Source organism: Anomaloglossus baeobatrachus, chromosome 10, assembly GCF_048569485.1.
Source record: "Anomaloglossus baeobatrachus isolate aAnoBae1 chromosome 10, aAnoBae1.hap1, whole genome shotgun sequence".
Lineage (NCBI taxonomy): Eukaryota > Metazoa > Chordata > Amphibia > Anura > Aromobatidae > Anomaloglossus > Anomaloglossus baeobatrachus.
Genome location: NC_134362.1, coordinates 55,429,756 through 55,446,862, shown reverse-complemented (window position 1 = coordinate 55,446,862; position 17,107 = coordinate 55,429,756). Strand labels below are relative to the sequence as shown.

The 17,107-nt window shown below is 41.3% G+C and overlaps 1 protein-coding gene across 1 annotated transcript in view; it reads right to left on the bottom strand.

The window, feature by feature from the left end:
• Positions 1-17,107, bottom strand: part of LOC142254332 (protein spinster homolog 1-like) — a 38,566-nt gene that overhangs the window by 9,568 nt on the left and 11,891 nt on the right. Inside the window, exons 2-11 of the mRNA XM_075325379.1 lie at positions 6,219-6,417; positions 5,982-6,047; positions 5,576-5,712; positions 3,984-4,135; positions 2,958-3,027; positions 2,231-2,373; positions 1,985-2,137; positions 1,673-1,862; positions 1,393-1,458; positions 731-829 (exon numbers count right to left, since the gene is read on the bottom strand). Coding sequence (XP_075181494.1) covers positions 731-829; positions 1,393-1,458; positions 1,673-1,862; positions 1,985-2,137; positions 2,231-2,373; positions 2,958-3,027; positions 3,984-4,135; positions 5,576-5,712; positions 5,982-6,047; positions 6,219-6,417 — 1,275 coding nt within the window. The remainder of the gene's footprint in view (positions 1-730; positions 830-1,392; positions 1,459-1,672; positions 1,863-1,984; positions 2,138-2,230; positions 2,374-2,957; positions 3,028-3,983; positions 4,136-5,575; positions 5,713-5,981; positions 6,048-6,218; positions 6,418-17,107) is intronic.

Sequence of the window (17,107 nt, the reverse complement as noted above, 5' to 3'; positions counted from 1 at the left end):
ATATATATATATATATATATATACACACAATAGCACACGTAAAAATAAGCAACTTTATGATAGATCTTATCAGATAAATCTGTTTCTTTCTCCTCCATACTTTTCTAAAATTCTTAGTTCACACATAAAATGTTTATTTGCTGAAAACAGATTTTTATATTACTAAGATAGAAGATGGCCCTTGCTGCCGATTAGATTCTATGTAGATGGGAGGATTCCTGCCTCTAGCTCCTCCCCCTCTGCATAGAATGTTATAAGCATCAACTGTCATCTCCTGTCCCAGTAATGTTAGAATCTTTCTTCACTGAATACAGATTTTGCCATGGAATTAAGAATTTTGAGAATAAACTATCAGTTTGGGAAGAGGAAAAAGTAGATTTCTCTGAAAATATATTTGTCAATACTTCATATTTTCATGTGTATTATTGATTTCTGAAATAAAAATTAAAACTGCCATTACTCTTTAATGTCTGTAGGAATCTGTTAAAAAGACAAGGAGAAAGGAAGACATACTTCATGCTTGAGTTTTCCATCCATTGATCTATTATTTAGAGTCTATGGTTAAATAAACATTCACAACCTTCTTAATTTTTTAAAAAATGGATGTGAAAAAATGGATGCAACATGGATGACACGAGAGAAAAATGGTCTGTTTTTCAAGAATGTAAGAAAGGAAGAGATGTGTGAATGTAGCCATAATATGATATGAATATATGTAACAAATACTTACCCCTCCGATGATAAGGGGGCTTATGGCGTCCCCCAGCAGGTTGGATAATATCATGAACATGGCCTGTGCTGTTGTTGTTCTTGCGGGAGACACCACATACTGAAACAAGAGAATATTCTGGGTGAGTAAAAGGAAGACCCTGAACCCAACGAGACAAGAGAACGCAGACAAAGCGAACATACATAACACATAAATACAGAATTGTCTGTCCAGGAAAGGAGACAAACTCTAGCGCCACCTATTGGAAGTAGCAATCCTAAAAGTCAAAATTGGCCTTTTAACAAGCCTTTTCATATGACCTAGGGTATATGCCAGATCAGAATCCTAATTTGCAGACACAGTGTTTCGGGGTGATTGCCCCTCATCAGTGCAAAGTGTTGGTATATGAGAAGCTATATGGGGGACCACGGGGGAAGAATATTCTCCTTATGGAGACCTGAATACGTAAATACAGTGCAGTCATACTGGAATGAGAAAGGGGCCCCGAAACGCGTTGTGTACTGAGACTTCCATAAAGACATTATTAATCACTTTGTGTTAGGTCTATTTTGGATTTTAGTTGGGAACAAACAGCCAGGATTATGGGGAATTAGATGGGTGAACAGACTGACTAAATAAATGTAAGTTTAGCTATGATAAGTTTAGCGGTTTTCTCCACTCACCAGGCAAATATCAGCAGAAATGGAAAAGTTTGTCATAAGTAATATTTCTCCGATGAATATCAAGACCTGCAGAGAGTAAACAAGTAACAATATAATATACACTTTAGTTTCCTGCACACTTTTCTATGCTCCATATATTTTGCATTTTTAATCCATTCATCCCCCAGTTTCCATTCATTCATAGATCGCCCCCGCCATGGTCTATGATTTCTACAGCTCAATACATCGCTCCTATATCCCAGACCCAGTAACGGTATCAAAGCAATCATCAGGTACTTACATAAGTGGCCACAAGGCTAATATTTGCCAAATAAAAAGCCAAGAAAAGGAAAATGGCAGAGCCCAGCAAACTAAAGCCGCAAACTAACGGGTCGGCCCGAGGGTTGTATTTCTTGTATCTTTTGGCTATCTCCACCCCTGCTACAATGCCAATGATGCCAGCGACGACTGTAACAATGCCGAAAATCATACTGCAAAGAAGTAAAGAGATGAGTAAAATAGAACGAAGAATGAAATATAAAAAGAACATTGTTGTAGGGGGATATTAAATTCCCTCCAGTAACTGTCAAGTTAAAGTCTGTGAAACTTGTACCTGTCATGGTAGTTGCAGACGTCGGTCTGACACGGCGCGGTCTCTTGTAAGATTTTCCGGGCCCGCAGCAGCAACTCAGGAACGCAGATATCGATGGCACCGGCTGTAAAATTTAGAGCTGTTGTTCCAAGAGTGGAAAACATAAAACTTCGGCTGCAGAAAGTGAAAAAGGAAAAAAAACACGTCAATAACGCAGAAGTCACGGGGTAGATCCCTGACATCAATCAATGCACATAACACACTTACTTCTTTGATATCAGTTTCACATCTGAAAACCATCTTCTGAGGCTGAAGGATTTGCTGTTATTTCCCTCTGCAGGTCCTCTGGAAGGTTCCTTTACTAAGAAGATCATTAGCAGGACTCCTAAAATGCCCAGAGCAGGGCAGATCTGTGTAGACGAAGAGAGAGACATTAGATATTACATACACACTGGTGTCATCACAAAAAGGGCATGACCATAGCCATGTTTAATGAACTGTTGTGGAAGTGGATCCATTAAAGAGAATCCCCCAGCAGGTCTTTCTCTGCCCATCTGAGAGCAGTATAATGTAGGGACAAAGACCACGATTTCAGAGATGTACCACTTACTGGTCTGCTTGCTGTAGTTTTTATAAAATCCCTGTTTCCTCTGCTGCAGATTTAGCAGATCTCTGAATGTTGAGCTCTGTATAACCCCACCTACATCAGTGATTGGCAGTTTTCTATGTGTACACGTACAAAGGCAGAAAGCTGCCAATCAGTGATGGGGACAAAACAGGAGGACTACATGGCACAAAACAGTTAGTCCTCTCCTTATAATCTCCTGCTGGTAAAAACAACTACAAGGAGTAGTAAGAGACACATTGCTGGAATCAGGTCCTCTGCCCCTACTGATTAAATACCAAAAGCCTGCTAGATTCCCTTTAATACCATATAGGAATTAGAATTAAGATTCACAGATTTTCATCAACATCCCTCAGACCTATTACTTACCCGTACGGTCCAATGCCAGTTACCACCGAGTGCACTTGTTACTGTAGATCCAATGATGTATCCAAGGCCACTGTAATAGAAAAAAATAAAGTTGTCATCATTTGTGCACACATATAAACGTGTGTTTAGATAAACATATAAATATGTGTGTTTCTCTTGCTCCTCCTTCCTACTCCGCCCCCTCCATAGACTTCTATGAGCAGCAACTGTTCCCTGATTCCCCAAAGAGCTACAAACCTGTCTTGTCATTGAAGAGAGATTTCATCAGTGAATTAAGGTGAAATAAGCACATTCTCTGATGCATCTACAGAGCACAATCCCACCCGAAAATAAGTCCACAGCAAATCCACCTAGTTTGAATTAGATGGTTTAGCTATGATTCTATAATATACCAGCAGGGGGAGCTGGAACTCCGGGTATACGCAGGGTGGTGATGAATCCACTAGGTGTCACTAGCTCCACATGTGGACCCGTCAGGGAAAGTCATGCGAGCCAAAGTTAGAGCCAGGAGATCACGCAGTACCAAGGAAGAGGTGGAGTCAGAGTCAAGGGTAAGACAGGTCAGAAGCCAAGAGGTATCATCACAGACTGGAGGAGAACTATACCGGAGTCAGTATCAAGCCGAGGTCGGGAGCCAGGACAGCAGGTAGTAGTGGGAGAACACAGAGACAGAACAACAGAGAAGGGGCTGGAGAGGGAGGATGAGAGTCAGAGAGGACAGACGCAGTAAGGAGGCCGGGAGTCAGTGTCATACAACGTAGACAGGCAGAATCAGGCAAACTTACTGGGAGCAGCGAATACACTGCAGAGCAGAACTATAACTGGCGCCGATCCAATGGAAATGACTCCGTAATAAGGCGCCGTGATCCCGGAAATGAGGCACGGAGGGATAGGCTCCTCCCACCGACCACGCTCCGGAAAACACCGAATGCCAAAATAGGAAACAATGACAACTCTGCAACAGCAGATAAACATGAATCGTGACAGATTCCTTTCTTAAAACAATATAAATAGGTCTATATTCACCTGCCAACAGGTACCGCCAAATTATAGATATACAGCATGCGGCTGCGCTTGTCTCCCACAAAGAGGTCGGCAATGATTGAGGGGGCAAGTGTTGAATAGCTTGCCGCTGCAGCTCCTGTCAGTCCTTTAATTATTAGAAATTGTGTAAAATTCTGTGAAAACACAAAAAAAATTCAGTGGCTATTTAAGAAAGTTTTTCATATTCCTGAAGAAATACCTTAAAAGAAAGATTTCCAACTTTCCCAAATTTTGGACCCTCTCCTGCTTTTGGTTTGAAAATACCAATGAAAAATATTGTTCTAAAGTGCGAGGCTTTAGGGCTCATGCAGAAATACGTGGATCACAGACCACAATGTACGGACAGTCCGCGGGCCGGCCGACCCCAGCGTGATAGCAACACTTAGACTCGTGGCCTGATGATGATCGGACCGCGACCCACAGAGGTCTGCATAAGGCGTACAGCTGATTTCCTAGTTTGTATTATGAGTGAGCCGTGTGTCCATTCTTGTAAGCGCCATAATGACGGCCATATTTGGCACTAAACGGGCCCGATTAGATTCACCATTTGCATGCTTTAAGTAACTTTTCTTTTTTTGTGTCTTGTTTAAGTTTTTGGGCCAAATTCTTCAGAGTTGTGCGCACAGTTCATGAATTTTTGTGCAAATCAGTCATTATTTTTGTCTTTAATCTTTTTTTTGCTACTTTTTTTAACACAAAAATGCTCTAAAATGACACAACATTTAATAAAAAAAAATTTCAGACATACATATTATCCCTCCGGAGGGGGAGACGGGGATACATTTGAGAAACAAATAGTTAGCTTTTTAAAAACTTGCAATTAATGAATCACTCGAAAACATCTGAAACCCCAACACCACCTTGCACATTTCTATGAGGCTGCCATGCTTGGTTCTGGAGACACACAGTCCATGATAGGACCGCGATATACAGACGTCAGCATGAGACTTAGGGGTACATTGCACACTAGGCACACTAGGCGATGCGGAGCGCGATAGTCCCCTCCCCCGTCGCACATGCGATATGGTGATAGCTGGCGTAGCGAATATTATCGCTACGGCAGCTTCACATGCACTCACCTGCCCTGCGACGTCGCTCTGGCCGGCGACCCGCCTCCTTCTTAAGGGGGCGGGTCGTGCGGCGTCACAGCGACGTCACACGGCAGGCGGCCAATAGAAGCAGAGGGGTGGAGATGAGCGGGACGTAAACATCCCGCCCACCTCCGTCCTTCCGCATAGCCGGCGTGAGATGCGGTGACGCAGGTAAGCTAATGTTCCTCGCTCCTGCAGCTTCACACACAGCGATGTGTGCTGCCGCAGGAACGAGGAACAACATCGTACCGTCGCTGCAGCGAAATTATGAAAATGTCGGACACTACACCGATGATACGATTACGATGCTTTTGCGCTCGTTAATCGTATCAAAAAGGATTCGCACACTACGATATAGACAGCGACACCGGAAGTGCGTCCCTTTCGATTTGACCGCCCCGACATCGCACGTGTGATGTCGTAGTGTGCAAAGTGCCCCTTAAGACTTTAAGCTTCTACCAATTGGGTTTGTATTCAGTTTACCTCATCGGGAGTGAAGGAACTGCAGAACTCTGTGACGGACCAGATGGCCATCCCTACACACATGATACATTTCCTGCTGCAGCAGTCACCCAGAAATCCATAGACCAGAGTAAACAGCACGTAGCTGCCCGTGAATACTAAAAAAAGGGAAGAAACAAGAGGTTGCAGTCAATAGAAATTATTTTTACACTATATTTTTATATTTGAGGATTATTTAAACCTCTGCACTTAAAAACTTCTCCCGTCCTCATCACTTTTTACATTATTGGTAACTATAAAGATTTGCAGGCGGCCATCGTGTGAACTCTACCAAAGTGGAACCTTATGATGTCAGGAGATTCCAGTCTGGAATTATTGTTGTCCTCACAAGTGACCTATAGAATAGGATTGTATATTGAAATTTTACCTATGCTGATCAAGCCGATTCCGCTCTCGTCAATCTTGAAGGAGGCTTGTAGATATGGAAGAATCGCTGGAAGAAGAAAGAGCAGAGAATGAAGGTTATTGTAATTAGAGAAGGAATAGAGGTCACAGCCACTAATGAGCCCTCTTGTTGGTAATGAAGATTTGTTCTTTTTTTACTGTATAAGTATGGGCCAGATGACCCTTGCCGCCTGACATAACACGGTGTACGGTTACCTACCTGCGCCAATGGAAGTAGCCATGTAGGTGACTAAATTTATGTAGAATAGAATCACTAGAATAATAATGGCACAGGTGTGTGAAATTCCAGTCCGCGGGAGCAGGTCTTGCTCTTGTGGATCCGCTCCTTTTTCGACATCATCAGATGGAAGTGGTGTATTTTTGGTGGAATTATCGAGAAGGGCCATGTTCTCAGCGCCCTGCAAACAATGGAGAAAAACACAAGATGGTAAAAATATAGCATTGGTCTCAATCCAGAAAAGAACTCTAACCCTATACTGAGCCGTCATCTCAGAGGCCTTATTATCTGATGATTTTACCTCTGTCCGTGCTGTATTAACCGATCCACACACCCTGGTGTAGATATACATCACAGTCAGGGCCCTCCATACAGAGTATGTGCCAACACCTGCCCCAACAACAGCAACCAGAGCGCCGATCACTGCTGTTTGTCATTGGCAGTGGCATCTACATGGTTAAACAGCAGTGACCGACGCTCTGGTTGCTGCTGTTGGGGCAGGTGATGGCACATACCGTCTGTCATTGGCAGTGGTATCTACATGGTTAGACGGTATGTGCCATCCCTGCCCCAACAGCAGCAACCAGAGCGCCGATCACTGCTGTTTAACCATGTAGATGATAGAGGGTATGATAGAGGGTATGTGCCATCACCTGTCCCAAAAGCAGCAACCAGAGCGTCGATCACTGATGTTTAACTATTTAGATGCCACTGTCAATGACTGAGGGTATGTGCCATCACCTGCCATACCAGCAGTAACCAGACCGCCGATCACTGCTGTTTAACCATGTAGATGCCACTGTCAGTGACAGAGGGTATATGCCATCACCTGCCCCAACAGCAGCAACCAGAGCACGAATCACTGCTGTTTAACCATTTAGATGCCACTGTCAATAACAGCATCAATTAAATGGTTATTCACCGATTCTCATCGCTTCCCTTCCCCACCATGATGCATGTGCCTCCATGGAGGACATCTATTCCTACTATGGGATGGGTATCATAAGGGGGAACATCAATTTCATAATAGACCACAGCACAATAAAAAACTTGACGACGGAGCATGCTACTTCTATACTTTCCCAGATGTACCTGCTGAGTGTTGTAGTATTACAGAATGATGAGAAATTCATATAACAGGACTTTCTGACACCTGTAGTCCTATATTTTTCTAGAAGTGCATGCTGAGTGTTGTGGTACTACAGTATGATGAGAACAGCAGTATATAGGTTCAAGCCCCCTAGGTGAGACTAAAAATACATAAAAATGATAAAATATAACAATGTCAATCATCCTAATTTAATAAATAAAATAATAATTTTATATATATATATATATATATATATATATATATATATATATATATATATAAAAGCGCTATGGAATTAATAGCGCTATATAAAAAATGAATAAATTATTATAATTATATATATATATATATATTAAAAAATGCAATTCTGGATCTTTATTATATCTGACACCGATTTATCCATAAAACCAAGAGAAAGAAAATGACTTGTGGGGGAGGGGGGGTTCTTTATTTTTTTACTGTCAATTTCCCCGAAACTTTGTATGTCCCAAAATGTTGTCTATAAAATTATCAACTCGCCATGGAAAGAACAAGGCCAGGGGCTCATAAAATGGTGAGACAAATATTTTTTTTACACAGTTCTGAAATTGTTGCAGCCACTTGAGTAATAATAGTAATAAAAAAAAAATATTTGGTGTTGCTGTAATCACATTTCCAGATCAATCTTACCACAAAATGAATGTGGTAAAAAGGCAGCACTAAAAAAGTTGCTAAACTTCTTTTTCTTTCACCATGTCACCTCAGTTGTAATTTTTTTCCCATTTTTTTATATAATAAAATGAACGGTGTTTTTCAAAACAACAATTCATGTCACAAAAAATCAAGCTTCACATGGCTGTGTGGACAGAAGATGAAGAGGAGGAAATATTGGCCATGTTCTGAAAGGGTTAATTGCAATTTACAGGAATCTCTACATGTCCCTTTATTATCCTCTGCAGGTCGTGTCTCCCCCCTGCAAAGACCCCCATTACTCATTACACTAAGTGTCACGTACCTTTCCCTCTGTCCACCGGAGGACGCTGATGATAATAATATTATTATTAATAATAATAATAATAATAAAAGAAATAATAATAATAATAATAAATATCTATCGCTTTCTATAAGAAATTTTGCAAAACACAACTCGTGACTGCAACACACAATAGAAAGTGACCGGAATGATTCCGTCACTCACTGTGACACACAGGGGCCGATTGTGACATCATCATTCTGTCACTGAGGATTCTAAGCCATTGTGATGTCAGTGTGCGGTGCATGTAAGTAAATATGTATATATATATATATATATATATATATATATGGTGAATATTAAGAGAAAACTGCAAAATATTCAGTTTTTCTGATTTTTCTCTTTATATATTTTTGAATAAAATGTAAATTGTTCTTTTATTCTATGACCATGACAGGGCTTTGATGTGGTGGTCCTTCATCCTTTCATCTACACATTGATTAACCTAGCTTTATGGCATGGCGCATTGTCCTTTTCAGCTTTGCCCAACACCTGGTCGTCTAATGGTTAGATGGAGACCTGGAGAGGTATACAAGCCACAGTGTCTTGCACCCACTGTGAAATTTGATGGAGGATCGGTGATGATCTGGGGATGCTTCAGCAAGGCTGGAATTGGGCAGATTAAACTTTGAGAAGAACGTATGAATGAAGCCGCATAGAAGGTTATCCTGGAAAAACAGTTGCTTCCTTCTGCTCAGGCAATGTTCCCCAACTCTGATGACTGGTTTTTCCAGCAGGACAATGCACCACGCCACACAGCTAGGTCAATCAATGTGTAGATGAAGGACCACCACATCAAAACCCTGTCATGGCCAGCAAAATCTCCAGATCTGAACCCCATTGAAAACCTCTGGAATATAATCAAAAGGAAGATGGGTAGTCACAAGCCATCAAACAAAGAACTGCTTACTTTTTTGCACCAGGAGTGGCATAAGGTCACCCAAAACCAATGTGAAAGAGTGGTGGAAAGCAGCCAAGACGCATGAAAGCTGTGATTAAAACTCATGGCTATTCCACAAAATATTGATTTCTGAACTGTTCCTGAGGTAAAATACTATTAGTATTGTTGTTTTCAAATGATTATAAACTTGTTTTCTTTGCATTACTTGAGGTGTGAAAGCACTGTGCATTGTTTTGTTATTTTGACCATTTCTCATTTTCAGAAAATAAGTTCAAAATGTATTGCTTGGAAATTCAGAGATGTCAGTAGTTTATAGAATAAAAGAACAATTTACACTTTACCCAAACATATACCTATAAAGAGAAAAATCAGAAAAACTGACAATTTTGCAACAGTCTCTTGACTTTTGCCAGAGCCTTGTGTGTGTATGTATATATATATATATATATATATATATATATATTATATACATATATTTAAAAAAGTGCAATTCTCGCCCTTTGTTATATCTGTCATTGATTTATCCTAAATCCAAGAGAAAGAAAGTGACTTGTGGGGGGAGGGGGGGGGGGTTCTTGATTTTTTACTGTGAATTTCCCCAAAATTTTGTGTGTCCCAAAATGGTGTCTATAAAATTGTCAACTCGCCATGGAAAAAACAAGCCCCGGGCTCATAAAATGGTGAATCAATTTTCAAAAATTTTCAAAAATAATTTTTTTTATACAGCTCTGAAATTGTTGCAGCCACTTGAGTAATAATAATAATAATAATAAAATATATTTGGTGTTGCTGTAATCACACTGAATCACATTTCCAGATGAATCTTACCACAAAATGAATGCGGTAAAAAGGCAGCACTAACAAAGTTGCTAAACTTTTTTTTTTCACCATTTCACCTCAGTTGTCATTTTTTTTCCCATTTTTCTATATAATAAAATGAATGGTGTTTTTCAAAACAACATTCATATCACAAAACATTAAGCTTTCACATGGCTGTGTGGACAGAAAAATAGAGATGAAGAGAAGGAAATATTGGCCATGTTCTGAAAGGGTTAATGGCAATTTCCAGGAATCTCTACATGTCCCTCTATAATCCTCCGCAGGTCGTGTCTCCCCTCTGCAAAGACCCCCATTACTCATTACACTAAGTGTCACGTACCTTTCCCTCTGTCCACCGGAGGACGCTGATGATAATAATATTATTATTAATAATAATAATAATAATGATAATAAATATTAATAAATATCTATCGCTTTCTATAACAAATTTTGCAAAACACAACTCGTGACTGCAACACACAATAGAAAGTGACCGGAATGATTCCATCACTCACTGTGACACACAGGGGCCGATTGTGACATCATCATTCTGTCACTGAGGGTTCTAAGCCATTGTGATGTCAGCGTGCGGTGCATGTAAGTATATATATATATATCTGGTGAATATTAAGAGACAACTGCAACATTTTCAGTTTTTCTGATTTTTCTCTTTATATATTTTTGAGTAAAATGTAAATTGTTCTTTTATTCTATAAACTACTGACAACATGTCTCTGAATTTCCAAGCAATAAATTTTGTATTTATTTTTTGAAAATGAGAAATGGTCAAAATAATAATATATATACATGCATTCAGTGTTCTTTGACACATTGAATCTTTTCATTTGAAGGGTATAGATATCTTTAGGGCGATCTTACATTTTCTTTACTTTAATGCATGTAAATGGAACTAAAAATATTGCTTGAAATTCAAATTCTGTATAAATGTTACTCTGTGTGCCTTTTACAGGTTCTTTATTTCCCAGCACATCTGACTGCAAAGTAAGTTAACTGAGAATCCGTCAGCGAGCTCTGATCTAATATGCACAACCCTCCCGCTTGTCATAAGTAAACTATTTAGTTGTAATCACAATGGACACATTCATACACAGACACATATATATATATATATATATATATATATATATATATATATATATATATATATATATATATATATATATATATTTATATATATATATATATATATATATATATATATATATACTCACACACACACAGTACAGACCAAAAGTTTGGACACACTTACGCATTCAAAGAGTTTTCTTTATTTTCACGACTCTGAAAATTGTAGATTCACATTGAAGGCATCAAACCTATGAATTAACACATGTGGAATGTAATACTTAAAAAAAAAGTGTGAAACAACTGAAAATATGTCTTATATTCTAGGTTCTTCAAAGTAGCCACCTTTTGCTTTGATTACTGCTTTGCACACTCTTGGCATTGATGAGCTTCAAAAGGTAGTCACCGGAAATGGTTTCCAACAGTCTTGAAGGAGTTCCCAGAGGTGCTTAGCACTTGTTGGCTCTTTTGCCTTTACTCTGCGGTCCAGCTCACCCCAAACCATCTCGATTGGGTTCAGGTCTGGTGACTCTGGAGGCCAGGTCATCTGGCGTAGCACCCCATCACTCTCCTTCTTAGTCAAATAGCCCTTACACAGCCTGGAGGTGTGTTTGGGGTCATTGTCCTGTTGAAAAATAAATGATGGTCCAACTAAACGCAAACCGGATGGAATAGCATGCCGCTGCAAGATGCTGTGCTAGCCATGCTGGCTCAGTATGCCTTCAATTTTTAATAAATCCCCAACAGTGTCACCAGCAAAGCACCGCCACACCATCACACCTCCTCCTCCATGCTTCACTGTGGGAACCAGCCATGTAGAGTCCATCCATTCACCTTTTCTGCGTCACACAAAGACATGGTGGTTGGATCCAAAGATCTCAAATTTGGACTCATCAGACCAAAGCACAGATTTCCATTGGTCTAATGTCCTTTCCTTGTGTTCTTTAGCCCAAACAAGTCTCTTCTGCTTGTTGCCTGTCCTTAGCAGTGGTTTCCTGGCAGCTATTTTACCATGAAGGCTTGCTGCACAAAGTCTCCTCTTAACAGTTGTTCTAGAGATGTGTCTGCTGCTAGAACTCTGTGTGGCATTGACCCTATCTCTAATCTGAGCTGCTGTTAACCTGCGATTTCTGAGGCTGGTGACTCGGATAAACGTATCCTCTGCAGCAGAGGTGACTCTTGGTCTTCCTTTCCTGGGGCGGTCCTCATGTGAGCCAGTTTCTTTGTAGCGTTTGATGTTTTTTGCCACTGCACTTGGGGACACTTTCAAAGTTTTCCCAATATTTCGGTCTGATTGACCTTAATTTCTTAAAGTAATGATGGCCACTCGTTTTTCTTTACTTAGCTGCTTTTTTCTTGCCATAATACAAATTCTAACAGTCTATTCAGTAGGACTATCAGCTGTATATCCACCCTTCATCTTTCATTGCCCATGTAGATGGATCTGTCAGATCAGAAATGCCTTTTGTGCCAATTGCAAGCCTCCAGCCAGGGCAATACATTGCCTGCATTTACGATAGGAACTGGTGGATTGGAAATATTTCTGAAATTTCAGTCGACGACCATGATGCATTAATACATTTTATGCATCCTCATGGAGCAGCTAGCTTCTTTCACTGGCCTGTGAGAAATGATACATGCTGGATTCCCGAGCAGTCGATCATTGCAATAATTCCAGCACCAGCTGCAGCAGCAATGGGCCGACAATACAGCTTCTCTGAACCCATTATGTTGTAAATTCAGCAACAATTCCAAACCACTTAGACTGAACATTATGGCTTGGGGAACCAACAAAAGATACCCAATATTAGGCTTGGGATCCTAGGCAAAGACACCCACCCTCAGGCTTCGGAACCTGCGATAAAGAGACCACCCGCGACTTGCCTTGCACGGCTATCGGCCATGGCTCCTAGGCGATGGGGCTGCCAATTCTCGAAAGACAGCATTATTACAATTCTTAATAGGATTATAATACCAATTCTTAGGGAATTGGTTGTGGTATAACCACCATGGACCAACGCAAGGGTTTGAATAGTGCAGTTAGCATTCATTGCGTATTAATAAATAACACCATGTTCAGTGGCATTTTTCTTTTCTTAAATGGAGAGACTCCAAAAAAAACCCCAATGATCCTTGTAGAGAAAAATGTGCTCTTTCAAATGATAACAGAATTAATATATTTTAGGGGTACCCTTTTTGAGAAATTTGACCTAAAAATAGGTAAAATTCGTTTTTTTTAAGTTTTTCATCATATGTGGGTGTGAATATTTCCACAAATACATATGCTTTGACCGTGATATTGCAGCAATGCAAAGTCATGTAGAGGTTTGGTGTGCAGGGTAAAGCACCAGTTCCTATTGGTTTTTGGTCTTGAGTTATATATGGGCAAAGTTTGGCATAAATTTTATGCGAGGCGTTTTGCATGCTACTTTGACACAAAATTGCGGCCGAAATATTGTTTTGTCATAGCCGGTAATAATTTTATCGCGTTTAGCAGCAAAAGTTGAGCTAGTATGCCAAATTTCAGCATCATAGCCAGTATAGAACTCTAATGGCTATGTGCCAAAGTTTGCAAAATCCTCTTAGCTGAAGCCGCAGCCTTGGGGGGGCCTCCAGTGAAAGGTCAACAGTGCCCAATATATTTGAGATCTGGCCCTAAAAATTTACAGAACCTCTTTTCAAACATACATGTACATCCTTATAAATTTTCAGCAAAATCGGAGAACGTCGAGTGGGGACGATTTTTAAAACTGGTCCACTTGACACGGAATGACCCAGGAATTAGATTCCCACCCCAAATATTGATTGATTCATGGTCATTTTTTACTTTTTAATCCTCATATTCCGTTTCTCTCATTTCAGGTGTCTATTCTTACAGGAATTATAAAGATCAGCCTGAAGACATTCCTGGAGTGCGTCCGCCTGAGGACATTTGGCCGCTTTGGTCTCCAGCAGATCCAGGTGGATTGTCACTACCTGCAGCTCTATTTATGGCGCTTTGTCAGTGATGAGAATCTAGTCCATTGCCTTTTGGATGAGGTTGTAGGCAGCGCTGCTCACCGGTGCTTGGATCCGGCCCCCATGGAGCAGAGTGTGATCGAGGTCATCTGTGAGAGGGGCTGAAATAGACTCATCCGAATCTCATCTGTATATACAGGAACCGAAGAAACGTGAGGCGCAGTGTGAAAGCAGGTAGAGCACCCACGGAGGAGCTCCACTGGGGGGTTGTATATATCCAAAATGCACATTTATGGGATCTATGTATAAATTGCAAATAAAGTGTTGGTATGACCAAAGTGTATACTACGGTATAAGGCATTTAAATTGCTGTGATATTTAAGGCTACTTTCACACTTGCGTTGAACGGTATCCGTTGCATTGCGTTGTGTAACGGATGCAACGGATGTGTTGCATATAGTGACACAACGGATGCAACGGATGCTGCAAAACAACGCAATTCGTTTTGATTTTTTTTTTTTTTTTTTTTCCCGGTTTTACCAGCGGCAGACTATAGTGAACGATCAGCTGATCGTTCCCTGCAGCCGGCCGCTGGTTGATCAGCTGATTGCTCCCAGTAGCCGGCCGCCGGGTGATCAGCTGATCGCTCCCGCCCGCCGGGTGATCAGCTGATCGCTCCCGGCTGCCGGGTGATCAGCTGATCGCTCCCTGCAGCCGGCTGCCGGGTGATCAGCTGATCGCTCCCGGCCGCCGGGTGATCAGCTGATCGCTCCCTGCAGCCGGCCGCCGGGTGATCAGCTGATCGCTGTCACTTGCCGGCGCCCGGGCATGCCGGCGGGCGGGCGCTCAGCTGAGCGCTGTGACTTGCCGGCGGCCGGGCATGCTGGTGGCCGGTCATTCAGCTGAGCGCTGTCGCTTGCCGACGGCCGGGCGCTCAGCTGAACGTTCGGCCACCGCGAGCCAAAATAAAGTTTGATTTAAAAAAAAAAAAAAAACAAAAGAGCATGCGCAGTGAAATCCAGAGGATTCCGCTGCTCAAAATAACGTTACATGCTGCGTTCCTCCCGCTGGGCGGAAGCAACGGAGCGTCGCCCAGCGGAAGCAACGCAGCTCCTTTTGGTACAATCCGTCAACCATACAAGTCTATGGGAAACAGCGGAATCCGTTAACGGATTCCGCTGTTTCCCAAAAGGGCGGATTGTAACGGAAGGAAAATAACGCAAGTGTGAAAGTACCCTAAGACAAAATATTAAAGAAATCCTCTGACAAATAAAAATGGCACAATAAATGCATAATGCCGGAGTAGTCGGGAGAGCGCTGCTGAAGGAACCATCAGGGGGCTGATACCTGTCTATTGTGCATGGGACCCCTAAATCATTGCCTTTCTCCCGGCTGGTGCACTCATGAGCAAAAATGAAGATTGCAGACAGCTGACTGAGAAACTGGCATCCGTTTTACAAAAGAGGGGACTGCACCAGAAAGACTTAGGCCCTGTGCGCACACTGCGTTTTTTTTGCAGTGGATTGGCTGCGGTTTTGGGTTCAGAATTGGTGCGGTTTGTGTTCATAAACTTCATGCAGTCCTTCCCCAACAAAGTCTATGAGAAATCCGAAATGCTGTGCGCACTTTGCTTCTTTTTTCCTTACAGGTTCTGCTGCAGATTTTCTGCAGCAAAAAAAGCAGCATGTGACTTTTTTTTCTGCATTTTTCCCTGTGTTTTGCCATGGATAATGCTGAAAAAACGCACCAAAACCTGATAAAAACGCATGCCTGGATATATGAAAGGGGTGAATAAAGCACAATTTTATTTAATTTATTTTTTTCAAAACTGCACTTGGGGAGCGGGGGGTTTGGAAACTGAATAACACCTGTAAAGAGATCTGTCATCAGATTTTTGCTAACCAATATGAGAGCAGCATAATGTAGGGGCAGAGATCCTGATTCCAGCAACGTGTCACTTACTGGGCTTGTAAGGCCATTTGCGCATGTGTGCGTTTTGCATGCGCTTACGCAGCGCTTTGGACTGCAGCGTAAACGCATGTGTTCTGCGTCCCCAGTAAAGTCTATGTAACTTGTGCAAGTTCCATGCGCACGTTGCGTTTTAGAACACAGCGATTTGCATGCTGAAATTTGTGGCCGAATCGCTGCGTTCTAAAAAGCAACATGTCACTTCTATTGTGCATTTTTGATACATTTCCCACTCTGTCGCAGAGCAAGCATCCAGAACACATGAATTCTTCATCCGTTCTGCACTCAAACTACATCCAAAACGCAGCTTTTCGGCTGCGTTTTGAAACGCACATGCAGTGACAAAACGCTGCAGAATATTTGTCACGCAGAACGCAACGTACGCACATAGCCTTATAGTTTGGTTAAGAAAAAAAAAAGGGATTTTATTAAAACTGCAACAAAGTAGTCCAGTAAGTAACACATCGCTGGAATCCGGGTCTCTGTCTCTACATTATGCTGCTCTCAGATGGGGGAGCAAAAACCTGGTGACAGATTCCCTTTTTATAAACTGCATATATTGATGTTATATTAAAAAACTAAATAAATAAATAACCTTGTATCAATAAGCCTAAACCAGTTCACTGCAGGATGAAAGTAGGCATATAGAAAAAAGATTCCGGTCTTTGTGAGCGCTAGTAATAGATCTTTGGTCTTTGATCTTTTAAGAAATTTGGCTTTATTATTAATAACATAAAGCTCTTGTATTAACACAACGCGTTTCAGCAAGATACACTTGCCATCCTGCAGGATGAAGACAGGCCCCATATAACTGATGAAGACAATCACTCAATTATCATCCTTGCTGCATAGTACTATGAATATGCACAAGGTAAGATAACAAGGTATATATATAGGGTGCCACTCACATGGCTACGTGTAGTGCACCACGCCGGCTAACAGCCTATTGTGGTGATCAGCATCATAAGGCCACATGTTCAGTGTTTGGTCAGTATTTTACATCAATATTTGTAGGAGTGGAACAATCGTGGAAAAGT